The 25,975-nt window shown below is 44.5% G+C and overlaps 4 protein-coding genes across 4 annotated transcripts in view; 2 read left to right on the top strand and 2 right to left on the bottom strand.

Annotated features, from left to right (window-relative positions):
* The first annotated feature begins 290 nt into the window (after positions 1-290).
* LOC100525938 (olfactory receptor 52D1-like) overlaps positions 291-25,975 on the top strand; it is a 29,081-nt gene continuing 3,396 nt past the window's right edge. The window contains exons 1-7 of the mRNA XM_084974993.1: positions 291-345; positions 14,486-14,624; positions 16,120-19,557; positions 21,440-21,823; positions 22,141-22,288; positions 25,055-25,225; positions 25,317-25,382. The gene's annotated coding sequence lies outside the window, so the exon portion shown is untranslated. The remainder of the gene's footprint in view (positions 346-14,485; positions 14,625-16,119; positions 19,558-21,439; positions 21,824-22,140; positions 22,289-25,054; positions 25,226-25,316; positions 25,383-25,975) is intronic.
* On the top strand, positions 339-3,350 carry LOC100511094 (olfactory receptor 51I2). Its single transcript, XM_021062364.2, has one exon. It carries the CDS (start codon positions 2,051-2,053, stop codon positions 2,987-2,989), a length of 939 nt encoding a protein of 312 aa, XP_020918023.2. The 5' UTR covers positions 339-2,050; the 3' UTR covers positions 2,990-3,350.
* LOC100510920 (olfactory receptor 51I2-like) lies at positions 7,001-10,565 on the bottom strand. The gene has a single exon (XM_021062363.2). It carries the CDS (start codon positions 9,536-9,538, stop codon positions 8,594-8,596), a length of 945 nt encoding a protein of 314 aa, XP_020918022.2. The 5' UTR covers positions 9,539-10,565; the 3' UTR covers positions 7,001-8,593.
* The window catches only part of LOC100526123 (olfactory receptor 51I2-like), a 40,610-nt gene continuing 28,343 nt past the window's right edge, over positions 13,709-25,975 (bottom strand). Inside the window, exons 3-4 of the mRNA XM_084975003.1 lie at positions 19,713-19,856; positions 13,709-18,002 (exon numbers count right to left, since the gene is read on the bottom strand). Of these exons, the coding sequence (XP_084831129.1) occupies positions 17,023-17,967 (945 nt within the window). The 5' untranslated portion in view covers positions 17,968-18,002; positions 19,713-19,856 and the 3' untranslated portion in view covers positions 13,709-17,022. The remainder of the gene's footprint in view (positions 18,003-19,712; positions 19,857-25,975) is intronic.

Raw genomic sequence — 25,975 nt, 5'->3', positions numbered from 1 at the left:
AGGTCAACATGTCACATAATTCTAGGATTTTAAGAAAGCCATGAGCTCCTCTTTTATGTGCCTGCACAAGGTCCCCAGAAGCTGGGCTGCACGGAGTAGAGAATTGCTCTGGCACATGGCTGAGTTCTTTCTCAGCTCAAAGAGCGTGTGCTTTATTCTCAGGAGTCAGGAACGTCCTCCAGAGACCAAAACCTTCCTGATGAACCTGCATCCACCACGTCAGCATCACTGCTGCCCCTCCTGGGGCTTAGAGGGAGACATAAAAGAGGCAGGCGCGCGTGCACGTTCGCAGAGCGCGAGAAGGATGTGTTGCTCTGTGGGTGTCTCTCAGCTGCCTGTCTTCTGGTGAGTTCTGACACCCAGGAGGGGTGAGCTAGCTGACTGTCCTGAAGCGGGTCCCGAGCATGGGTTAAACTGGGAAAGGAGGAGGGAGAGCCTGGGTGGAGGTTATCAGATAGCAGCTTCTTAGGTGAGTGAGTGGAGCAGGTGCTAGAGCTGGGGTTCTTGGCCTAGCACCTCCCCTGCCAGGGAAGATCTAGCCGTTTCTCCCAGCGTGTTAATGCAGCACTTCAAGCCATTCCAGCCTCTCTGTGGCTTTGAGGTACCGAGGGGTCCCAGGTCCCCTTCCTCCTCCACTCCCATCAGACAGAACTGAGATCCTGGTCATGCTTGGCTAGAAGCTGGAGAGCAAGATAAAGGGAAAACAGCAGTACCTATTTCTGGGGTTCCTCCTCCAAAAGAGGGTTCGTGTCTTCCAGGTGAAAAGCCTTTGCCTGGGCATGACGGGGCAGGTGTATGCTGAAGGGCACAAAGGTCAAGAATTAGGGTCAAATATATATTGGCATAAGGAGAAGTTGTCAGAGACAGACAGAGGTGTGGCTAGGTCTTGTTACGAAGAGTATGAATGGGAACCAGTACGAAGCTGTGGTGGAAGAACAGCCATGAGTCAATGACAATAATGTATACTTTGAGAGTATGTAGGATGACATAAGGGGGCGAAAGTCTGTGTTGGGGACAACGACTGCCTACAGGCTGAATGTTAGTATGCAAATAGCGGATTTAGGGGAGAATTCCTGATTCTTCTGAAACCAGCCACAGCTTTGTGCCTGTGAACAAATAAATGGTTTCCTTGTTGCTTTTTTTTTACAGCAACTCTGCCAGTGAAAATCGGATGTCCACAGTTTCCTCCAGATCCCACTGCCCCTTCTTCTCACGGGAAAACACACATTCTGATTCAAACCAGCTCAGGGAAAGCTTTCATTAGTCATTTACACCTCTGAATTAAATGATATTTTTAAGAAAAAATGAAAAACTTCCAGTAGTTTTCACGAACTCAGACTTTCAGTGTCCTTTTATAGTGACTATCTACGAATTGTAGTTAACATTTATTTCCAAATCCCGATCTACTTGTATAATAACTGTCTAAAAATTGTACTTCATCTATTTCCCTGCAAACTCCCAGTGTCCTAGAAAAAATCCCAATCTTTTATAATAACTGTCTAAAAATTGTAGTTCATCTATTTCCCTGCAAACTTGCAGTGTCCTAGAAAAAATCCCAATCTTTTATAATAACTGTCTAAAAATTGTAGTTCATCTATTTCCCTGCAAACTCCCAGTGTCCTAGAAAAAATCCCAATCTTTTATAATAACTGTCTATAAATTGTAGTTCATCTGCTTCCATGTCCTAGAAAAACGGTCTATGATTTAGAGTTAACACACATCCATTCAAGGATGCCCTTGACGCAACTAAAATCGTGGGCAATATAGTTTGAACATGTTCTTTACACCCAATTATACGTGTAATCATTTGTCAGTATTTTCCTTCTTTCATAAAACAATGGGAAATACTCGTCCAACCTGAGGTTGATGATCATAAAATATGAAGAAAAGAAATTTTCCTGTTTTCTCCCAAACCGCTGACTTAATGAATGCACCAGTTTAAACCACAGAGATACCATCCGCCCTGTCTTTTGCTCCCTGGTTCCTTCTTCCCCAGGAAGTGTAACCCTCAGAAATCTGACTCTGAAGAGTACTCTGCCTTCCCCCTGCCATGGGGCTGTTCAATGTCACCCACCCTGCCTTCTTCCTCCTGACCGGGATCCCTGGTCTGGAGAGCTCTCAGATCTGGCTCGCAGGACCCCTGTGTGTGATGTACGCTGTGGCTCTAGGGGGAAACGCGGTGATCCTGCAAGCTGTGCGAGTGGAGCCCAGCCTGCACGAACCCATGTACGTCTTCCTGTCCATGCTGTCCGGCAGCGACGTGGCCATGGCCCTGGCCACACTGCCCACTGTGCTCAGAACCTTCTGCCTCAATGCCCGCACCATCGACTTTGATGCCTGCCTCATCCAGATGTTCCTCATTCATTCCTTCTCCATGATGGAGTCAGGCATTCTGCTGGCCATGAGCTTCGACCGCTACGTGGCCATCTGTGATCCCTTGCGCTATGCCGCTGTGCTCACCAGTGAGGTCATTGCTGGGATGGGTTTAGCAGTGACAGCTCGGAGCTTCATCATCCTCTTTCCTCTTCCCTTCCTCTTCAAGAGGCTGCCTATCTGTAGATCCAATGTTCTTTCTCACTCCTACTGCCTCCACCCGGACATGATGAAGCTGGCCTGTGCTGATATCACTATTAACAGCATCTATGGATTCTTTGTTCTTGTGTCCACCTTTGGCATGGACCTGTTATGTATCGTCCTCTCCTACGTGCTCATTCTGCACTCGGTCATGGCCATTGCTTCTCGTGAGGAACGCCTCAGAGCCCTCAACACATGTGTGTCACACATCTTGGCTGTCCTTGCATTTTACGTTCCCATGATCGGGGTGTCCGCGGTGCACCGCTTCGGGAAGCACGCCCCACGCTACGTGCACATCCTTCTGTCTAACATCTACCTCTTTGTGCCTCCTGTGCTCAACCCTCTCATCTACAGCGCCAAGACAAAGGAGATCCGCAGAGCTATCGCCCGCATGTTTCACCGCATCACAATGTGACTTCCGGGTTGGGCTTTATAATCTGGTGTTTAGTGTTGCCTAGGTCGTATCTACATTGTTGCTGTTACCACCATCTTCATCATCACCATCATCATATCGTCGAGAATGAGAGACGTGTGTCTACTAGGGGAAAGGTAAAAGATCAAGAAGGAACCTGCAAGACTTAACAAATGAGTAGTACATTTGGCAAACATCAGTGCCATCCATAGAAAGATAAATATCAGAGGCAACTGAGTGATTAGATGAGACGTCACAAAGGGGAATAAGCTAAGCTAGGGATCATTTTCCATAATAATAAATATTACTAATATCACTAATATAATACATAATAATAATGATTATAATAAATAATACCAATTACTTGTGCCGGGCTTTGTTCTAAATTCTGTTTTGCCATAATTCATTTCATCTTTATGTAGCACAGAGAAGTGAGCACATTGTTGACTGACACAGAGAGTATGTGATTCAGATGAGATTCAACGCTAGGCTTGCTCCGGTGTTTGTATCCAAACTTCCCAGATACTGCCTCCTTCATGGGCATTGCTGTTAATGCTACGACTGCTGTCCTTGCTGTCACTACCACTGTCCATCCTCCAACAGTGATGACTTCTTCCACTTCTCAAAGTGCAAGGTGATGTACTGTCAGAACTTGCCATGAGATGTGTGAATAAATATGACCCAAGGAAAATGACGGAAGTTGATATCTAGAAGAAAATCTACATTGCTCCCTGCTTCCTTTTTTTTTTTTTTTTTTTGTCTTTTTGCTATTTCTTTGGGCCGCTTCTGCGGCATATGGAGGTTCCCAGGCTAGGGGTCGAATCGGAGCTGTAGACACTGGCCTACGCCAGAGCCACAGCAACGCAGGATCCGAGCCGCGTCTGCAACCTACACCACAACTCACGGCAACGCAGGATCGTTAACCCACTGAGCAAGGGCAGGGACTGAACCCGCAACCTCATGGTTCCTAGTCGGATTCGTTAACCACTGCGCCACGCCGAGAACTCCAACTCCCTGTTTCCTTTATCTGCCCATCACTCAGTCATCCCCCAAGGAAAACACTATTTAATACCAGAACCGTAGACTTCTTTTTCCATTGTACTAAGTGTGTAATTTCTCTTTCTCTTCTCATCTTGGGAGTTTACTTTTTTTTAAATGACTGAGTTACTATGTCACAATTTTTAAAGGTTATTGTTATTATAAAATATTGGTCAGAAAAAATATATTGGTCATATTTCCTGGGCTATACAATGTATCCTTGTAGGTTATTTATTTTATACATAGTATTTCATGCCTCTTAATCCCCTATCTTGTCCTTCCCTCTCCACAGTGGTAACCTTTAGTTTGTTCTACCTGCAAGTCTGTTTCTTTTTTGTTATTTTCACTAGTTTGATTAAGGAATCAAAAAAAATGTGGTGTAGGTCGCAGCTGCACTCAGATTCAGTCCCTGGTCTGGGGACTTCCATATGGCACAGGTGCAGCCATTTTAAAAAAAAAGGAAGAAGAAAAGAAGAGCTTTTAATATTCTGTATCCTCAACAAATTTCTCTGTCACCTACAGTCACTGTAAACAGGCTATATGTGCACCTGCCTGGGTCACAGAGGTCCTTACCCAACTTATCCAAGAGCTAGAAGGTGAGTATGTCCGTAACACAGAAACAAGGGCCTGTCACATTTTGTGCAGGGATCCCTTATCCTACAGACCTTAGCTCAGCCCTCTAGCATTCACCTGGGGAGACACAGGCAAGGAAACAGCTCCCAGTATCGCAAGTTCTTTGTTATCAAGCATCAGACCCAATCCAGCTCCCCCACCCCCGCTGCTGCAGCAAGGCCCAGAGTAGCCAGTCCACGCATGTGGGTTAAATGAATAAAGAAGGAATTCTTGCACAAAAGGATGAGAGAAACACCTTCATTGTTACATAGTCCTCACTCTTCTTATGCTCACGCCTTAGTGTGCTTGTGCAATTCTGTAGCTGAGATTAAGTGTTCCAAAAAAAGAAACCTAAAAAACATGCAGTCAGGAGTGCCTGCTGCGGTGCAACAGGATTGGCGGCATCTCGGGGGTGCTGGGACAGAGGTTCGATTCCAGGCCCAGCACAGTAGGTTAAGGATCTGGTGTTGCCGCTGCAGCTTCAGCCTAGGTGAAGCTGTGCCTAGATCCGATCTCTGGCTCTGGAACTCCATATGCATCCATAAAAAAAGAAAAAAAAAATGGAGGTCCAGCTGTGGCTCAGCAATAATGAAACCAACTAGTAACCATGAGGATGCGGGTTTGATCTCTGGCCTCACTCAGTGGGTTAAGGATCCAGCTTTGCTATGAGCTGTGGTGTAGATCACAGACACGGCTTGGGCAGCTAGATCTGGTGTTACTGTGGCTGTGGCATAGGCCAGCAGCTGTAGCTCTGATATCACAGGTGCAGCCCTAAAAATAAAAACAAAACAAAAATATGAAGTCAACAAGGCAGTTTTTAATATTCAGGTATAGCGACTGAAATATTAGGGTATGAAAACATTTTTTGAAGAAAGATCTCCATTGTAAGTACAGGAATCTCAGGGCTATGGGTTAATCTTTCTCCTTGAGTTGTTTCCCTTTTATTTTCGCTCATAATTGCATCCGGAGTTAGCTTAGGTCAACGCGGAAAGAAGGATGACTTTCCAGGGTGATTGGAAGGAGGGTTCTCTGGACTGAAAGGGGATAACACGGTAGCTTTTCCAGCCTTAACCCTCTAAGGCCTCTTCTTTCGTTATGGGAACAGTTCAAGTGGCACCTCTCCTTGAGGCCACTTTTGGGGCTCAGCACTGAGTCTGTTTCTGGATGTGGGGCTCCCTCCCTCTGTTTCAGCCCCACAGCCCTACAGGCCTTCCTTCCAAGTTTCCTGTAGCTGTGGCAATGCTTGGTTTCTTCCTTCCTCCGTCCTTCCTTCCTTCTTCCTGTTTCTTTGCCTTTTTTTAGGGCTACATCTGTAGCATATGGAGATTCCAAGGCGAGGGGTAGAACTGGAGCTGCAGCTGCCAGCCTGCACCACACCATAGCCACATCAACACTGGATCTGAGCCACACCTCCAACCTACACTACAGCTCACAGCAACTTCGGGTCTTTAACCCACTGAGAGGAGCCAGGGATCGAACCCACTTCCTCATGGTTACTAGTCAGGTTCATTACCACTGAGCCATGATGGGAACACCAGTGCTTTTGTTTTGTTTGTTTGTTTTTAACTTTATTTTGTTGGAATATGGCTGCTTTACAATATTGTGTTCATTTCGGGTATACAGCAAAATGCATCAGTCTTGCATATCAGTATCACTCTTTTTTTCCCATATGGGTTATCAGAAACTATGGAGCAGATTTTCCTGTGCTGTACAGTAGGTTCACGTTCATCACCTCCTTCAGACGGCAGTGTGTCTGGGTTATTCCCACCCTCCCAGTTCCTCCCTCCTCCCAGCAGTTTCTCTATAGTCTTTCCACCTGTCATGACAGCCTTCTTCCTTCCTGTGTGATCTTCATCGGGTTGGTGTGGTTCCCTTCAGGCCAAGGTGACATCATTGGAGAAAAGCTTATTTGCTGAACATGTCTGAGATTTTTTTTTTTTTTTGTCTTTTTGCCATTTCTTGGGCCGCTCCCACGGCATATGCAGGTTCCCAGGCTAGGGGTCGAATCGGAGCTGTAGCCACCAACCCAGAGCCACAGCAAGGCGGGATCCGAGCCACGTCTGCAACCTACACCACAGCTCACGGCAACGCCAGATCCTTAACCCACTGAGCAAGGCCAGGGATCGAACCCGCAACCTCATGGTTCCTAGTCGGATTCGTTAACCACTGAGCCACGACGGGAACCCCTGAACATGTCTGAGATTTTTAAATGCCTGAGACCACCCTTGCACTGCGTGGTCCTCTCAAGGGCATGAGTACTTAGGCCATGTCAAGACTGGTCCCAGTTTCACCAGTCAGTCTTGAAGCCGTCTGCCCAGGTTTCTGCTTATAGTATAGTCCCTACTGGGACTGTGTTAGACTTTTTTTTTTTTGGTTTTCATTTCATGTTGGATTAAAGGTTTTTAGTCCCTTTCACCACACTGACCCCACCACACAGTTCCTCATCTCGTGGTATGGCCACACTCACTTTTTCAAGGATTTCGCTGTCACCTAACCTCGTTGAATGTGTTGGCTCTGTGTTTTTATCTGTTTTGTTGCTTTGTTGTGGCTGGTGAATTTGACGTGCAGGGGGTCCTGGAGGGACATTGGGTCTGTATGATCTTTAGGCTGTCATCACATCACTCAGTTCCTCTGGCTTTATTTTAGAAAGTATTTCAAGATCTTATAGGGAAAAAAAACATGGAAAGGAATGCTTCTTTAAAAAAAAAAAATCTTTTTAAAAAGATAATGTTTTGCCCTAGTGTCTGCCTACCTCATCATCTACTGGCATTGAATGAAGCCATGGCCTGTCCCCTGCCAGGGAATGTCTTTACATCTTGTGTTCACCTCTGCCAAAAGTCTGCAAGCTCGAGTGCTCCAGGGTGCACATGCTTTGCATAAATTTGCAGAGGCTTCCTCTGCCTTCATGGCTATTACTCTCCAGGGATTTTGCTCTGTGAATTTCCCGGTACCCTTCCGCTGTCCGTCCTCTGCCTTAGCACGTGATGAAGTCTCCGAGCTTGGTGCCGAGTACAAGCCATCAAAGTCCATATCCCCGCAGAGGGTGAGCCAAACTGCTTGTGCTGTTGAGGCAGACTTACCTGTCCGTCCATCACGGGTCTCTTATCCTTCCGCAGAGAGTACTCACTGGCTCCCTAGAAGAACATTGATCCTCCCCCCAGTCATGCCCGAGGGATGGCAGCATAGGATTTGTTTCCCCCACTAACCCTTTTCCTGCTTTTAAACTTCTGAATTTCAGGCCTTACATGGTTTATATTGCAATGTCAAGATGGCAAGCATGCATGTTCTGTTTTGTAAGTTTTAAGAATATTCTTACTTATTTCAAAATTGTAAAGTTGGCCATAGCTCTTGTGTCTTTATATTTTGAAGCTAAAAAAAAAAATACTAAAAAAGCTATTATTCTTACAAAAAAGTTTGGGTGATACCTATGATCTTGAGTAACATAACCCCCAGTTATAACACAGTTTATATGTATGCATTAGTTTTTGTCTGTTTTTGAGATGTGCTAAAAGATAGGTGTGCCCACTGTGGCACAGTGGGTTAATGATCCAGCTTGTCTCTGTGGAGGCACCAGTTTGATCCTCAGCCCAATGCAGTGTGTTAAGGATCAGGCGTTGCTGCACCTGTGGCTAAGATTCGACCCCTGATCCTGGGAACTTCCATATGCCAGGGAGGGAGCCAAAAAAAAAAGAGTGTGTATGATACTAGTAGATTGGGACAAATAAAAGGGTTTGGTTAAAAACTCGCTTCTTTATTGAGTCCAAGAGAAGTCCTTTTGGCAACCTGTGCTTTTGTTAGGGCAGCTTGATATTTTAAGTTATGGATTACAGCCAGGCTGCACCATACAGCTAACAGTAGGTACCCAACTGTAGGTCCATGTATAGAATATTAACACCGTCCAACAGACAAGCTTAGAAGCCCAAACATCAGCAATAACAACAAACTCTCTCTGTCTGATTAGTGCTTAGGTCCCAGTAACATCTTGTGTAGCCTCTTACGAATCTCCTTAGTCTTAACAGAATAGATGATGGGGTTGAGCACTGGAGGCACAAAGAGATATACCAGGGACATGAACTTGTGTATATACTCAGGGGCGTGCTTCCCAAACCGATGGACCATGGACACACTGACCATGGGGACATAGAAAATGAGCACAGCGCAGACGTGAGACACACATGTGTGGAAGGTCTTAAGCCTCTCCTCCTGGGAGGCAATGTCCAGCACGGAGCGCAGTATGAGCGCGTAGGAGAGAAGGATGAGCACAGCGTCCACGCCAAAGGCAGAGATGACAATGAACAGGCCATACATGCTGTTGATGGTGGTGTCTCCACAGGGCAGGCGGATCAGGTCTGGGTGCAAGCAGTAGGAGTGGGTCAACACGGTGTCTTTACAGAAGGGCAGCCTCTTCAGAAGGAAAGGCAGTGGGAAGACCATGCAGAAGCTGCGGAGGGTGATGGATATGCCCATGTGAGCCACACGGGTATCAGTGAGCACCGTAGAATAATGCAAGGGGTTACAGATGGCCACATAGCGGTCAAAACTCATGGCCAGCAGGACCCCAGACTCTGTCCAGGAGAAAAAGTGGATGAAGAACATCTGGGTCAGGCAGGCATCCAAGGCAGCCTCTGGTGCACGAAAGCACAAGGTAGCCAGGACCGTGGGCAGAGTAGACAAGGACACACCCAGGTCATTGACGGACAACACAGACAGGAAGTAGTACATTGGCTGGTGCAAGCTCTGCTCCTCCTTTACGATGAAGAGGATGAGGACGTTGCCCAGGATGGAGACAGCGTAGAGCAGCAAGAGGAGGGCCGCTACCCAGTGCTCCAGTCCCTCCATCTCTGGGAAGCCCGTTAGTGTGAAGCTGGTCATGCCCGTGATGTTAGTGCCAAAACTTCCCATGAGGGTCCCCGAGGAACTTTGGTGGAAATACAACCAGAATGAAGTGAGGCCAGACAGTTAAAGGAGTGGTCACTGTCCAGGACAGAAGGGACAAGTCTCCTTAGACGTATACCAAGGATCAAGAAGGATTAGAAAAGAGCAGGATAGGAGTCACTGATTACACCTCAAGCCTTCTGCAGTCTGATCATGTCTATAGATGGGTCACAGGCTCCAATTCCTTCCCCACAAAATCCTCTGACTTTCTTTTTTGGACATTTTATCTTATTCTTCCTGGCTTGTTATTCTTTGCAGAAATACTCAATTTTGTCTCTAATAGCATAAAATGATTCTGCCCTTTCTACCCGTTCTAGCCACCACCTTTTTCACGAAACGAGGTACAGGATGCCCTCCATGAGTTCTTTCCTTAATACTCCTCCCTGGCTAACACAGCCCCGCATGTGCAAGGGACGCCGTTCTTGGTCCGACTCTGAGCTGTGTTCTCTCTTGCCTGCACTCAAGCATCATCCTAGCTCCTCATCTTCTCTTTGTTGCATGAGTTCCTCACTTTTTCACCAAGGGTCCAGCATCTCATGCTCCTCCACTCCTGATTGCTCTTGGTTTTTCTCTTGTGTGTTCACACGTTTTTCCTCTCTTTGAAGATTCTCAAACTGTGCTATACGTTAGATTCACATGAAGAGTTTTCCAAAGCTCTTTTGCCTGGACCACCCTTGTACTAATTAAATCTCTGGCAGTAATTTCAAGAATCAGTTTTTGTCTTTTTTTTGGTTTAACTTCCCAGCTAATTCCAATAGGCAGCCAAGTTCAAGAATCAAGGGTTTGAATCATTCATATCAGCGTCACGTGTCCCACCCCACACCAGCTTCTTTACTAAGAATAAACTTCAGGATCTACTATGGTAGAAAACAAACAATAACAAAAAAAAAAAATCTTTATTGTCCTCACACAGTTAGTAGTCACTCATTTATCTACTCTTTCATAAGCTGTCTTCACAGTTATTTTGTACTCACAGTGTCCTTCTTATCTCTTCTGTGTGTGTGTGTCAGTCATCCCAAATTTCTGTCTCTAGTTGGGACGCCTCCTCTAGCCCTAGAATCAAGCACTCACTCCCTACTGGGCTATCAAATGTAATAGCCCAGTAGTATCTCTTTTTTTATATGATGATTTTTATTTTTTCCATTATAGCTGGTTTACACTGTTATGTCATTTTTCTCCTATACAACAAGGTAACCCAGTTACACATACATGTATACATTCTTTTTTCTCATATTTTCATGCTCCATCGTAAGTGACCAGACAGAGTTCCCAGGGCTACACAGCAGGATCTCATTGCTAATCCACTCCAAAGGCAATAGTCTGCATCTATTAACTCCAAGCTCCCCATCCAAATATCACGTATGCAAAGTTGAACCCTTCGTTAATCACCATGTTTGAGCTCCTGCAGTATCTTTAATCTCATAGAAGTCCATTGTCATCTATCCTTGTGTTCAAGCCAGAAAAACCTGGGAGGGATCTCTCACCCTCTCGCATTCCCAGATCCAACTGATCTATTACCACCTTTCTAAAATACAACTAACACTGGCTCTCCTCTACCCCACTTCCAGCTGATCCATCCATTCAATCTCTCTCCCTCAGCATCTTTAACTAGGATGTCTGCAGGAACCTTCTTGCTAATCACCCAGCCATGCCTCTCTCTAATCTATTTTCCAAAAAGCAGCGAAATAATTTGTTTATAATTTAAATAAAATGATGGCACACTCCTTTAGAAAACCCTCCAATAGCTTACCCTAGTTTTGAAATAAGAATTCAAGTGAGAATCCAAGCAGCTTTACTATGGCAGACAGCAGACCCACACACCTGGAAACTTGCATCTTCCGACAATTTTAATCATTTCTTATGTCTCTGCTCTTGACTGTATGCCCCTTTCATATACCTTCACATGTATTTTCTTCATGACTCTTATCACGTTTTAGAATTTTAGTGAATTATTACGTATATCTGGTGGTAATTTGGTTAGTATCTTTCTCCCCTAACGAATGGCAAGATCCCATAATTGTCTCTTTTTCTTCTTATTTTAGCCTTAGTGCTTAGCCAAGTCACTAGGCATAGACCCCTGGATTAGGATTCAGAGATTACCAGTTCTAGTTCTTATCAATAAATATTGATTAAATAGATAGACAAACCATCTCAGGAAGAATGTACTATGACCCATATTTTGAAGTGTAAAATAAATGTAGGTAAGTTAACTCTCCTAACATCTCAGTAATTTTTTAAAATGATTTTTATTTTTTCCATTATAGCTGGGTTACAGTGTTCTGTCAGTTCTCTACTGTATAGCAAGGTGACCCAGTCACACATACATATATATGTTCTTTTTTCTCACATTATCATGTTCCATCAGAAGTGACTAGATATAGTTCCCAGTGCTACACAGCAGGATCTCATTGCGTATCCATTCCAAAGGCAATAGTTTGCATCTCTTAACCCCAAATTCCCAGTCCATCCCACTCTCTCCCCCTCCCCCTCCTTAGTAATTTTTAAAATCTCAGCTTAGCATATTCCAGCAACGGATTTAGTTTACTTCTTTATACCTTATTTTTACAGCTATGGTATAGAAAAATATGTAGAATAAAACCTTTAAAATTCACATTCAGGATTCCTGTGCAAGATAGGTACTGAATACATGGCAACCAAGAAAGGGGCGGTGAAGAGGGGGCACTTTGGGGCAGCGGTCCTCTTTCCATACCACCGTACCACTGTCAGCTTCCCAGCCAAAGCCACTCTCCTTTGGCGCTGGCCACGTGTCCACTTCCCAGTGAGACTCCTAGAGTAGGAGTGAATCCCACCGCAGCATTCACACCGAACAAACACTGCAGGATTTCAGGCATAGAGGCAGCAGTACAGAGAAGCTCTCTAAGACCAGCTCCCAGACACACCCTTCTCCTTCAGATATGGTACCTTAATCACTGTAGGATTTGGGTGCTATGGATGTGGTTCCTAAAGCCCCCTGTGAGGTCAGGGCTGAAGTCCCAACTTACCTCCATAGGGCAGCTCTAGGAATGAGAGGAGAGGAAGGGTCTCCTAGGGAGAAACGCGAAGGACCCTGCCCACAACCTCCCAGCCAGCCTCCCTGCCCGGAGCTATAAAGCTACCTCTTGATGGTCCCCTGGGCTCAGGAAGTCCTGGGGCTTAGAGAGGTGGCTGGGCAGCAGGGAACGTGAGAAATCTCCAGTGGAGGGCGCCTCAGAAATGCCCTGGTGTTTCTCCCACCTACGGGCTTCAAAGAAATTGAGTTCTACCTGTGTTGTCTTTCCTTTTATAGATGAGGAATTCAAAGAGCCCACTCAGTCAAAAACAGCTGGATTGCATCCCAGACCCTCTGACTCTCACTGATTCCTAAATTAGGGGTCTTTCTACTAATTAGGTCACAACCCAAATAGATTTCAAGGAACAGCATTAACATAATCGCAATAGTTGTGGTCAGCAAATAGAGTGACCATCCTAGCTTGAGTGGAGCTGCACTGGTTTTAGCACTAAAGATCCTGCACTGGGGACAACCCCTCTGAGGCTGCAGACTGGGGCAGTCTGCCACCCTTTGTCCAGATCTGGGTTCAAAACCGCCGCTTTCCCTGTTTGAGTGCATGTCCTTTAGAAAGTTACTTAGTTTGCTCAAGTTCCAAATTCCTCATTTGTGAAATTGGAGCACCAAGTGCCTATAGATTCAACTGACTGTGAAACTAAATACTACGTGATAAGCGATTATGAAACAAGAACTATTACAATGACTTGCCAATCTCCCATCAGTCGGAAAAGAATTTCAGAAGATGAGACAGGGGCTCTAGAGTTGTGAGGCAGGCTGAATTCCAAGATGCTAGTTCAAAGTCAAAATTAGGAGAGTCTTCGGACCATCTTGTGTCATATCCAAACTTCTATGATTAAAAAAATTCACTTTAAAGGTTATGAGGCTTGCTGACATCCACAGCAAAAGCATATATAAAGTCAGGACTTGAACACAATTTCCAGACTCAGGCCCCAAATCCTGTCTCCACTGCTCACGTGAGGAGGAACGCCAAAAGTCTTCAGAATTTATTGTCTCCGAAGGCCTTTGTTAGGGTCTGTCGTGGTGTCTGGGTGTGTGTGACACTGTGTGTATGAGGACAGAGCAAGAACATCAAAGAAAAGTACCTCTAATTATTTAGAAATGAAAAAAAAACTAGTTCTATCTTTTCCCAATTAATCGATAAATCAGTCAAAAATGATACTTTATAAACAATGATTACCAGACATTTCAAACTTGACTAACTTAACCTAATTAAAACATAGGATATGAAAAACAGTTTCCACTAATTGACCATCTACTACATGCCATAGTCTTACTAGAATCCTTGTGTACCTTATTTATCCTTTTATTAAATTAGTATTAATATAAAATTAATACCTGTTACTTAATAGTCACAGAATCCTTATCAATTACATTTTTGTCTTCTTTTTACAAATGAGATATCTGAGATTCAGGGAGTTTATGACACTTGCCAAGACCGTAAAATTATGGGTGAAACCAAGATTCCAATCTGGATGGAAAAGCCACATTTATAAATAAATATACTCTACATGCATGCCTGAAGACAATCTCCAGCTAGAGTAGAAGATTAAAGCAGAGAAAAAAGGGACTTGAAGGGCAGCATCCATCAAGCCTCTGTAAGGAGAAGGCAGGACTGGCCCACTAAGGACCAGGGACTAATGGGTTGCTGTTGAGGATCGGGTGAAGGGAACCTGCCTATCAGAATTTAGGACACGAAGCTTTTGAATTTTATGATTATGCCCCTTCTCTTATTCTTTGTTCACCTCAAATGTAATTATGGTATCTCCCACCAGGTAGGATGTGCTAGCTGAGCTGCAAAGCTGATTTCTGCCCATGTAATAATTCTGTTTGTCATTGTTCCCTGACAGCACGATGCATCCGTGTCATTGTCGTGGTTAGTGCAGGTTCATCCCTAAGGGACAGAACCGCAGAGAGGAGATGAAGCACCGCAGTGAAGAAGATGCGCCCTCTCTGCTCTCACAGCCGTCAGGACAGTAGACTAAACCCGTAAGTGCTTGTGTTCATTGTCTTCAGAGACGTTCAGGGTGTCGTGACTAAGAACCTTTCGGAAGGATGGTTCAGACTGAGTCCTGAAGGATGAATTAGAAACGTTCAGGCGGGCGTTCCCATCGTGGTGCAGCAGAAACGAATTCGACTTGGAACTGTGAGGTTGCGTGTTTGATCCCTGGCCTCGCTCAGCAGGTTAAGGATCCGGCATTGCCATGAGCTGAGGTGTAGGTCACAGATGTGGCTCAGATCCAGCGTAGCTATAGCTCTGATTTGACCCCTAGCTTGGGAACCTCCATGTGCCTCGGGTGTGGCCCTAAAAGCAAAAGCAAAAAAAAAAAAAAAAAAAAAAAAAAATGTTCAGGCAGCTCATTAAATACATGTTGGACTTACAAATGCTGCTTGCAGAAATATGATCTCCTAAATCTTGAATCAGCTTCTTTCCACTCTGCGTTACTTACTCTCTAGTCAGAATATCCACGTTAACCTTAGATAATTACAGCAAAGTCTTAACCGATTTCCCTACCATTATTCAGCCCTTTTCCAATGCACTTTCCAAATCACAGAACGATGTTAAGTAAAATTCCATCGTATCATTTCCATTCCCATAATGATAAACGTCCAGCCTTGCTGGAAGACCCTGTGTGGCATAACCAACGCCCTCCTTTCAAACTTGGTCTTGAGCCAATTTCCCTTTGTTCCCCCTGTTGTCACCACAATGAGCTTTCAGGTCCTTGCATATGCAAAGTTTATTCCTTCCTCGTGGCTTTCAGGAGTGCTGCTTCCCCAATCATAGAGCTTTTCTCCAAACACCTTCTCTTCCTCTATCTGGATCTTGGTTTAAATTATCCCCGTGGAAGATTCTCCTAACCTCCTAGCCTAACAAATGTTTATACTACATTCTCCATTGATCTTATCTAGTCCCCTGCAGAGTGGTGATTAAGTGATTTAATGTAAACAATAAACTATCTATTCCTGCATGAGTACATAAGAGCCATGAAAGATGATTCTGTGCTGTCTTATTTTTTTAATGTACTCAAAGCACCCAGCACAGCATTTAGCAAATAGTTAACACACAGCTAATATTTTTACCATAACTACATTATTAGCACAACACCATCAGCCTTTTTTCCCTGAAGTTCTGCAAAACGGATTACCCTGCTCTTTAGAGAATCGCATGTAAAAGAACATATTCCAGGCACACACGACTCCAACTTTTTTGGTCAATGTGTCTAGACACCTATCAGCTCCATAGTGCTGTTTTGCAAAAGGGCCCACGCTTGGGTCATGACATAATTTTTTTAAAAACAAGACCATTCCAACCTAAACCATCTTTTCACTTTGGAATAGAATTTTGTAAAGTATCTGATGCACTTTTCTCCCTTAATTAATCCAAACCATTGTTCCCTCCGGAAATCTGTGGCCCCATGGGCTGTGTTAGTTGCCCCTTTTGGGGGCTACCACACACAGTAATTATGGTATCTTGTCTCCCCAGATTGCATCTATTCCCCCCATGAAGACAAACAGGTATATGAGAAAATGCTCAATGTCCCCAGTCATCAGGGAAATGCCTGTGGAAACCACAATGGGAGATTACCTCACACCTGTCAAGAGGGCTATTTTCCAAAAAAAACAGAAGGCAACAAGGAGGTGAGGCCGTTGAGACGTTCAGACCCGCGCACTCTGCGAGTGGAAACGCAGAATGATGCGTCGACTTTTGAAAACAGTGGGGAGAGTCCACAAAGATTTAAACAAGAACTGTCTTTGACATAACCTTGGGGAAAAGAATCATTTAGCCATGATGATTGGGTTCTCATGGTAGGAAGCAATTTCCTCTGTGATAATTCGCTTCAAACAAGGATAACTGGAAGCAACTGTGACAAAAGGACTGACTCATTTTAATGATGTAAATTTTTGGATTAATAATAAAAGGAAATTAGGAGTTCCCATTGTAGCTCAGTGGTTAACCAACTGGACTAGTAACCATGCGGACAAGCGTTCAATCCCTGGCCTCGCTCAGTGGGTTAAGGATCCAGCATTGCTGTGAGCTATGGTGTAGGTCACAGACGCCACTCAGATCTGACCTTGCTGTGGCTGTGGTGTAGGCCTGCGGCTACAGCTCCAATTGGACTCCTAGTCTGGGATCCATATGCTGTGGGTTTGCCCCTAAAAATGCCCCCCCAAAAGAGGAAATTGTTCAATTCCTTTTTTAAAAAATTATGACCCAGTATACCCTGCCAAAACCTCCTGGCTCATGCCAGGGTGTACACGCGGTAGTAGAAATCCTAAGAGTAGACTCGTTCCCAAAGGGCAGTTTAAAAAGTCTTGCCAAATAGGTCTTGAAAACCCCAATCTGTGGAGTATCCTTTGAGTGTGGGCCTTTCCATCCGTCTCCTGCTTAAAACTTGGTTCCCGCCAGCATTCTGCACAGCCTCTGGCGGATCTCTTTGGTTTTGATGGAATAGATGACAGGGTTGAGCATCGGAGGCACAAAGAGATACACCAGGGACAGGAGTGTGTGCAGGTGCGGCGGGGCGTGCCTCCCGTAGCGAGCGGCCATGGACACCCCGACCATGGGCACATAGAAGATGAGCACCGCACACATGTGTGACACACACGTGTGCAGCGTCTTTAGCCGTCCCTCCCGGGATGCGATGGCGAGTACGGAGCGCACTATGAGCGCGTAGGAGAGGAGAATGAGTGCGGGGTCCAGGCCAAAGGTGGTGATGACAATGAAGAGACCAAAACGATTATTGATGGTGATGTCGCCGCAGGGAAGACGGATCAGATCCGGATGCAGGCAGTAGGCATGGGACAATACGTTGGCCTTGCAGAAGGGCAACCTCTTCAGCAGGAAAGGCAGCGGGAAAACCAGGCAGAAGCTGCGGATGAAAGCAGACACGCCCATGCGTACAACACGGCCATCGGAGAGCACAGTGGCGTAGCGCAGTGGCTTGCAGATGGCCACATAGCGGTCAAAGCTCATGACCAGCAGAATCCCAGACTCCATAAAGGAGAAGAGGTGGATGAAGAACATCTGAGCCATGCAAGCATCAAAGCTGATTTCCCTGAAGTGGAAGCAAAATGTGGCCAGCACCGTGGGCAGTGTGGAGAAAGACACGCCTAGATCATTAACTGAGAGCAGGGACAGGAAGTAGTACATAGGCTGGTGCAAGCTCTGCTCCTCCTTGATAATGAATAGGATGAGGGCATTGCCCACGATGGAGACCGCGTACAGGGTACCAAGGAGCAGAAACAGCCAGTCTTGGGAGGTCTCCAGCCCCGGGAGCCCTGTCAGGATGAAAGTTGGCCACTCTGAGCTGTTGTGAGGGTTACCGCCCATGCTGGGAAAAATACTTAGATTGAAGGACCACTATCCTGTAGAAAAGACAGATAGGCAGCTTATTCAGGACCTGGAGCTGATATTTTAAGACTCTCACGTGCCATCCAGCCCCTCACGTTGCAGCCTAATCAGTTTGGTTCACCTTGACTGTTCTTCCCGCTTCCTGAGCAGTCCACTTCTTCCTCAAGCCATCAGCGTTTCCTCTGTCCACTCTCTCTTACCGACCATTTGCCACCTTGTTATGACTCCCCAGCTCTCTTCCTCCTATATAACCTCTCGGTTCTTCATTCTTCCATCCATTCATCAGACATACAATGGATGGACAGAAACGTCCATCCAGAGATGACCTTCCAGACAGTCAAGATGCACTGGACTCCCATATTTCCACCCAACTTTTTGTTCTTCTATCCATGGATCTTATGGTGTTTTCTCCATGAATAACTTCATTTACTGAAAGTCTCTTCTTAATAATTTCTTGCAGAACTGAATAGCACCTAGCTGCTGAAAGCTACAATATTATAGTTCATTTTTTAAAATTTTTTGTACAGTGATTTTTATTTTTTTCCGTTAGAGCTGGTTTACAGTGTCCTGTCAATTTTCTACTGTACTGCGGGGTGACCCAGTGACCCATCCATGTACACATCCTTTTTTCTCACATTATCACGCTCCATCATAAGTGACCAGACAGAAAGCTCCAATATTAATAATCATTCCTCTGTACTGTGGAATTGGCTCTTCTCTGGGTTCTCCATTTCTTTGAATAATATTATCATTATGCCTGAGACTAAGATTCAAAATCCAAACATCACTTTGACTCTTTCTTTCCTCACCTACATTAAATGGGATAGGAACCAATGAAAATACGGACCCCTAAGTGCCTCTGCCAACACCTTTCTCTGCTTCCTTCCACCTGTAGTTTCACACTTCGGATCCAAGAAATCACATCCTTGCACCATAACAATGTCCCCCTAATAAACATCATGCCTTTATTTCACTCTCTATCTGGAGTACGGCCAATATTTTTAAATGGCAAATCTAAAACTGGCACTGTTCTGATAAGAAATATTGAACGCTCCCTCCTTACCCAAGGGTAAATCCAAACTCACTAGCCTAGAATGAAGGGCCCTCTAGGGTCAGTACTAAATCAATATTTCTGACCTCAATTCTCAAAATTTCCTCACTTATACCTCAAATGCCCAGGTTGTTCTACCTGTTGTTACTCAAACATGAACTATAACTCCCCAAGAACCAGAGATGCCCAGAATGTGTGAACATACAAACGCAATCCATCTTCCAGGGCCCAGGTTCAAGGCTGCCCTCCTCCATGAAAACTTGACTGGTCACTGCCAGAGGAGGTAACCTCTCTCCTCTCCTACCATTCCCACTGCTATAGGCCGACATCTTCCTGGGCACCTGTTTCTCTGCCTGTTCTCTAGCATACCTTCCTGTCATGCAGCTGGAACAATCCCTACAGAACTGTGAACCCTACCTTTCTTCCTGACTCACCAGCTCCAAGAACTCCACTCTGACTCAGTCATTGGTTTAGCCCCACTGGGCCCAGTGCAAGGCCTGGCACCAGAGATACATTCGGTAAGTCACAGATCCCTTCCGGGCTTTTATTCTCCTTGCTGTAAATTAGAGATGCTAAGAAACTCTGCTAATGAGGTTGTGAAGATTCAAGAGTGAACCGCTGTGAAAACTCTTAAGACATAAAGCTTTACAGCCTCTGAGTTCTAAACGCTCACCTGCAGCCTTCAATCTGCTTTGTTCCTCTGCCAGCCTCTGGATGCCTCTATCCTTTCTTCTCAGGATGCACTTTTTCTCAGTTCCGTATTCAGAGGATCTATTTGTTTTCCTTATCCGAAAGCTCTTCCTAAGCATCTGTTTGCCTGTGGGTGCATTATGCAGACAGCCTCGGTTTTGAATCTTTTAGCATGAAATAGGTCTTGCAAAGCGCTTCCAAAGGAGCCAGTGTTTTTACAACCCTTACGCCAGTTTACACTCAGAAAAGTTTGGGGGTGCTTATTGACACCAAGGCATCTGCATCCAAACTACAGCCGGATGAGATACCCCTGCTGAGGCAATAATGTCGGAAGCAGAGAGCCTGGCAGGGAGGCAGAGAACAAGTGTACCACATGGAAAACGTAGAACTGGTAAATGACAAAGGTGAAAAACAATGCAAGGAAAAACAAAAACAAAAAAACCTGACTCCAATTAGAGCCAGCCTTTCCTTCTTCAGATTATGATGTTGTAAACTCAAGACTTCTTAGCTGGGGCTGAGTGTCTTAGGGCCAGAGTCTGGAGTGTCTGCTCTTCCAATGTACCTACCTGAGAACACTCTATGCACGGAGGTGCAGAGGAAGGAAGAGCGGTAGTGGGGGCCCTGTGTGCTCTGCTCATAGCCCCCCATTATCTCTGCCAACTCCCTGGCCTGAGCAATATAAGGCTGCATCCAAGAAGCCTCTTGAGTATTTATCAGCTCAAGAGCTCACGAACTGCTGGGAATATAGAGCAGCTACAGTGTTCCACCCTCTCCGACTTAATATTTCATTGCTCATGGGAATATGCAGGAGTAAGAAGGATCAGAAAAGGAAGGGACCTGCGAAAATGTTGTGTCTAATCCCTCATTTTATGGAAGAGGTCACTATAGTCTAGAAAGGAAAAGGGACATCTCAGAAAATTTATATTAGCTTGTTAGTGGCAAGATATTTAAACCTAGGTCTTCCATTATTGTAGGCAAGAACCTCTCAGATACCTACTCTTTGTCTGAGACTTACTGGGCTGAAAATGCAGCAGCTTGTCGTGTATTTGTCACACCGCACGACTAAATCAGGTGTGTCACCTGATTTACTTCGAGTCACCCTGGGAGTCATGAAAAAGGTTGGGAAATCACCCCAAGCCCTGATCAAGAGGCATGGATTTATTTGAACTCTCTGTCTGTTGTTCCTTTTTCATAAGTATTTTTTTTTTAGTTTTCTCAAATGAAAAAAAGATACTGTATTTTCATTTATAACAAAGTCTCAATCCCTACCCTAAAGGTCTGTGGTGTAATGTGTATGTTAACAAAGTATCTGTAATTCATTCATGTAGCATTAGGCATGAATTTGTTCATGGTAAGGTATAGAAGAATAAGTATGAAAATTCATAGTCTCGTTTGCAAGACTCCTAAGGAGTAGCTCAGTGAACACAGTGAGAATAGATGCAAGGAGGGTTTTTAGGGCAGAACAAAGGACGGGAATTGGAATATTCTAGGACAGTCAGAGGAGATTTCCAGGTACATGGACTATCACTCTTGATTCTCAAAGAATGAGCAAAGGTCACTGAAGTGAATGCAGTAGGACGAATGTCCCCCCTGCAAAGATGTCCATGTTTGGGACTGCTAAGTATGTGCCTTTCCTGGCAAGAGGGACTTTGAAGATGAAATTAAAGTGATGGGTCTTAAAGATCTTTTTTTTCCCTTTGGATTATCCAGGTGGCCTCAATCTACTCACACGAGCCCTTAAAAGCACAGAACTTTCTCAGACTGGAATCAGAAACATGCAGCAGCAGGAGACGTCAGAGAGATTTAGAGCATGGGAGCCACTCAACCCATTAGTGGAGGGAACCAAATGAAAAGGCAGAGAAATAATGGGGACGGCTTTGCGGAGCGAAGATCAGTCCCTGGCTACCAACCAGCAAAGAAAATGAAACTTCAGTGCCACGTGCACAAGGAACTGAATTCAACCAAGAACTGAAGTGGGCCCGGAAGCAGGTTATCCCCCAGAGCCTTCGTGAAGAAATGCCCTGCCATAACCTTGATTTCAGCCTTCGGAGACCCTAAACATCTCGGGTATCAGGAATTCTGACCTACAGAAAGGTGAGATAAGAGATATTTGTTGTTTTCAGCTGCTACGTTTGTGATAATGTTACAAGAGCAACAGAAAATCAACACAGTGAGCCTCAGGCAGAAGGGAGAGGAAAGGGAAAGAACAAAGAAGGGTCATTGCTGGCAGATGAGGAAACCCGAACGCAAGCGCGAGGACGTAGAAGGAAATACTGGAGGAGGAGAATGGGTGTGGAATGAGCAGAATTGTGTGGCTATGTCTTCAAAAGGGTAAAAGGTCAGGTAACCCCAACAGGACCCAGATCCAATTCACTAATCGCTCTATACCCTCTTCTCCTCCAATCTTGTAGGTGCAGAAGGTTCTCCACACACCAGCACCCACGTGAAACATGGCTCCTCTTTCTGCCCCCTAAAGTATGTATCTTGGCATTTGCTGGCAGCAGCTCAAGCAGACACACAGACTAGATGGACACTGGACCCACTTCTAGCCTGAAACAGGTGGGTGACCCTACTCTCGCTTGAAGGAAATAGGTGTAATTCATTCCATAGTTCTACAGGAGTGGAATATGAAACCAATAAGACTACACAAACAGTGGAGGTTGCATCCCAGGAAGAGGTTATTGAAGCCAAGAGCTCAGATCAGATGTGTCTGATGATCTGGACACCCAGAGTCCTGCGATGGTGAGAGTATGGCTGGAACCACGGTTCTCATCAGTGAACTAGGGACAGAGTCTCAGCTTTATCTCTATAATGGCAAGTTACAGATCCAGGCAGAGCCATGACTTTTCTCTTTAATGGGATGACTGGAAGAAGGCTGTCACCAGCAATTCGCCGATCCTCTTTTAGACCGGACAGCTGTGTGAGGTCAGGAGCAGGATACTGAGCATCCCAATTTATCGAATGTGATCTGGAAAATAGCAGCCCGGAAGTTCCCATATGGCTTTTCACAGGCACATAAATGAGCCAAATTGTTGCTTCAAAGTCCTTCAGACTTAAAGAAGCAAGAAAAAGTACTGTCACGGAAAGGATATTGTCCACTTACTAGGGCAGTAACTGCCTTGTGTCATATTTGTAGCAGAACCCAAATCATTAAACGCCAACATTCTTTCAAAAAATATTTAAGTACCTATTAAAGATCAGGCAGAGTACTTGCACTCTATTGAAATTGCTCTGGGTAAGCACCGTAGTATATACAGTCTGAGCAATGTCAATACATACGTATATACGGTACATCTGTGGCCTGTTTGAAACTTTTATTTACAACTAATTTTTTGGTCACTGTGGTCAGATCTCTAGAGCCTATGATGTTTAGATAATAAACACTAATACATGAGTTCATCTTAGCCACCAGCTCAGATCTCGGGTATCAGCCTGGCCCCTTCCTCTGTACCCCCACCCCCATCCAGGGCTTGCATCTGCTTTATGGAGAGTGTTGCATAGATAAATGGGGCTCAGGCAGTTGAACGTTTACGTTTCAATGATTACATGATTCGGTGATGTTTAAAAATTTTTATGATTTATATATAAAACGCATAGGATAACGTTCAGTTTTAGGTGTTCAATTCAGTGTTCTTGCGGACATTTGCAAAGTTGTGCGACGGTCACCAATCTCTAATTCCAGAACGTTTTTGTCAGTCTCAAATGAAACGCCACTCCCATTAGCAGTCACCCCCGTCTTCATGTACTCCAGGCCCTGAGAAGAACCAATTTACTCTCTGCGTTTGTGGACGTGCCTGTTCCGAACCGTCCCTATAAATGTCATAATGAAAAACATGGCTTTTTGTGTCGGTCTTATCTCACTTATAATGTTTTCAAGGTTCATTATATATCCATACTTCATGCCTAGGATAATGTTCCATGGCATAAATACATCAGACTTTGTTTATTAATCCGTTGGTTACTATCTTTTTTTTTTTTTTTTTTTTTTTTTTTGCTCTTAGAAATAAGGCTTCCTGAAGTATTTTATACAGGCTTTTATGTGAAAATACGTTTTTAGTTTTTTTAGGATATTTACCTAGGAGTGAAATTGCTGGGACTTTTGATACCTCTAAGTAGAACTATATGAAGGACAACTGAACTGTTTTCCAAAGTAGCTTTACCTATTTGCATTCCCACCAGCAATGCATAAGGATTCCAATATTTCTACATCTTTCCTAAAACTGGTTATTGTCTATTTTTTGTTTTGTTTTTGTTTACAACCTTTCTAGCAAGTACAGAGTGGTATCTCATTTGATTTGCACTTTCCAAAACACTAAAATGGAACGTCTTTTTTCTTTTCTTTTTTTTTTTTTTTTTTTTTTTTTTGTCTTTTTGCCTTTTCTAGGCCTGCACCCATGGTATGTGGAGGTTCCCAGGCTAGGGGTCAAATCAGAGCTGTAGCCGCCGGCCTACACCACAGCCATAGCAACGCGGGATCCGAGCCAAGTCTTTGACCTACACCACAGCTCACGGCAACGCCGGATCCTTAACCCACGGAGCAAGGCCAGGGATCGAATCTGTAACCTCATGGCTCCTAGTCGGATTCGTTAACTACTGAGCCACAGCGGGAACTCCTGAACATCTTTTTCTGGGTTTTTTGGCTATTTGTGTATTTCTTTCTTTTTGTAGAAATTTCTCTTCAAATCACTTGTCCATTTTTAATTTATTTGTCTTTTTGTTGTTGAGTTGTAAGAGCTTTTTATGTATTTTTGGATATAAAATGATCAGATATATGATTTGCAAATATTTTCTGCCGTTCTGTGGGTTGTCTTTTCACTTCGTGACACCATCCATAGAAGTGAAAAATGTTTATTATTTGTAAAGTCCAATTTCAATTTATCTATTTTTTTCTTTTGATCCCTTGTGATTGTGGTGTGTCATATCACAAGACCATGGTCTAATACAAGGACCCAAAAATTTATACCTAAGCATTTTCTTTTCTAAAGGTGCTACAGATTTTTTTTTAACATTTATATATTTGACTCATTTTGAGTTAATTTTTGTATATAGTTTGAGAGGGATGTCCAATTTCAGTCTTTAGTATGTGCGTATCCAATTATCTCTGCTTCTGTAAAATCCCCAGAGCAGGTCCCCTGGGTTTTCATACCAGAGTATCAGAGAGTTGATAAATAACCACACTTACCTGGTCCATTGACCCAGTGAGACTGAAACCCAGAGCTAAACTGGAGACATTCACTGAGCACAAAACTGAGAGCAGATTGGACATTTCAGATTGAACACTGAGACTCTAGCCTTCTCTAAATGATACCCATGTAACCTGTACAGAACCGTGACTTCCATATCTCAAAACCAAACATTACATCCAAGGGCACATCACCTGTACAAACCTGCTGTTCCACCGCACACCGGCCCACGTAACCTCGCACCCACAGAGGACACTCATCAGAGGGCTCCAGCCTCAACGCGCTCAACTCGGGACATGTGTCAACCACACAGGTACGTCCTTGAAATCGGGTTTCCCAAAAGACGATGTTCAGAGAAAGAAAATCTTGCTGATACCCATTCTTCCTGGTCCTAACATCCACAGGCACTCCGAGTAGCAGCTTGATACCATAACTGGTTTGAAATCATCCTTTGTGAGCACAAGAGGCTGGTGAGTACAGAGGAGAAGAGAAGAGAGTGACGCCAGCTCTCAACCACACAAGCGTCTTTCCTTTAGTCTGGGGCCATCTGTGAGAGTCTCCAGGAAAGTCAGAGGGGCTTTCCACTTTCACCTGTCTCTTTGGAGGCCAGATAATGATCAGAAAATTGGTAACTGTACTGTACGAATACATACTGACACTAGGACACCTTGAAAGAAAAAAGACAGAAATTAAAGTGTTGGCCCTGTAAAGAGACAGGTGAGGGGAAAACGTTGAATCCACGGACCTGAGACCTAAGTTCAGTTGTGACAGCACGTGCTTTGTGACTTGAATTTACATCATTTCATTCCTCTGAACCTGGATTTCCTTTTGCTAAGACAGAGGCAGAACAATTAGTGCATCTCACGCCGCTATGTGGCCATGGGACCAAGTGATTTAAAAAGTGGGAAGAATGTTATTTTGGGTGTCCAAATTTTTAATCCCATGTTTTTGTATTCTGTCTCATCTACGGAAAATTAAGTCACATTTTCCATTTCCAATTTGTAAATGAGAAAATTGAGTCTCAAAAAGTCGTGGGACTTATCCAGTGCTAAACAGTGAACAG

This window comes from Sus scrofa, chromosome 9, assembly GCF_054392235.1.
Source record: "Sus scrofa isolate SSC_HxYL_T2T_F1_AM1 chromosome 9, Sscrofa_HxYL_maternal_Yorkshire_Landrace_v2.0, whole genome shotgun sequence".
In the NCBI taxonomy this organism is placed as follows: Eukaryota; Metazoa; Chordata; class Mammalia; order Artiodactyla; family Suidae; genus Sus; species Sus scrofa.
Note: the sequence above shows the minus strand (reverse complement) of the source record. Positions and strands in the feature narration are given on the sequence as shown.

What these genes read in the sequence shown, in the direction of transcription:
- LOC100510920 (XM_021062363.2), bottom strand. Translation starts at nt 9,538, where the DNA reads ATGGGAAGTTTTGGCACTAACATCACGGGCATGACCAGCTTCACACTA.
- LOC100511094 (XM_021062364.2), top strand. Translation starts at nt 2,051, where the DNA reads ATGGGGCTGTTCAATGTCACCCACCCTGCCTTCTTCCTCCTGACCGGG.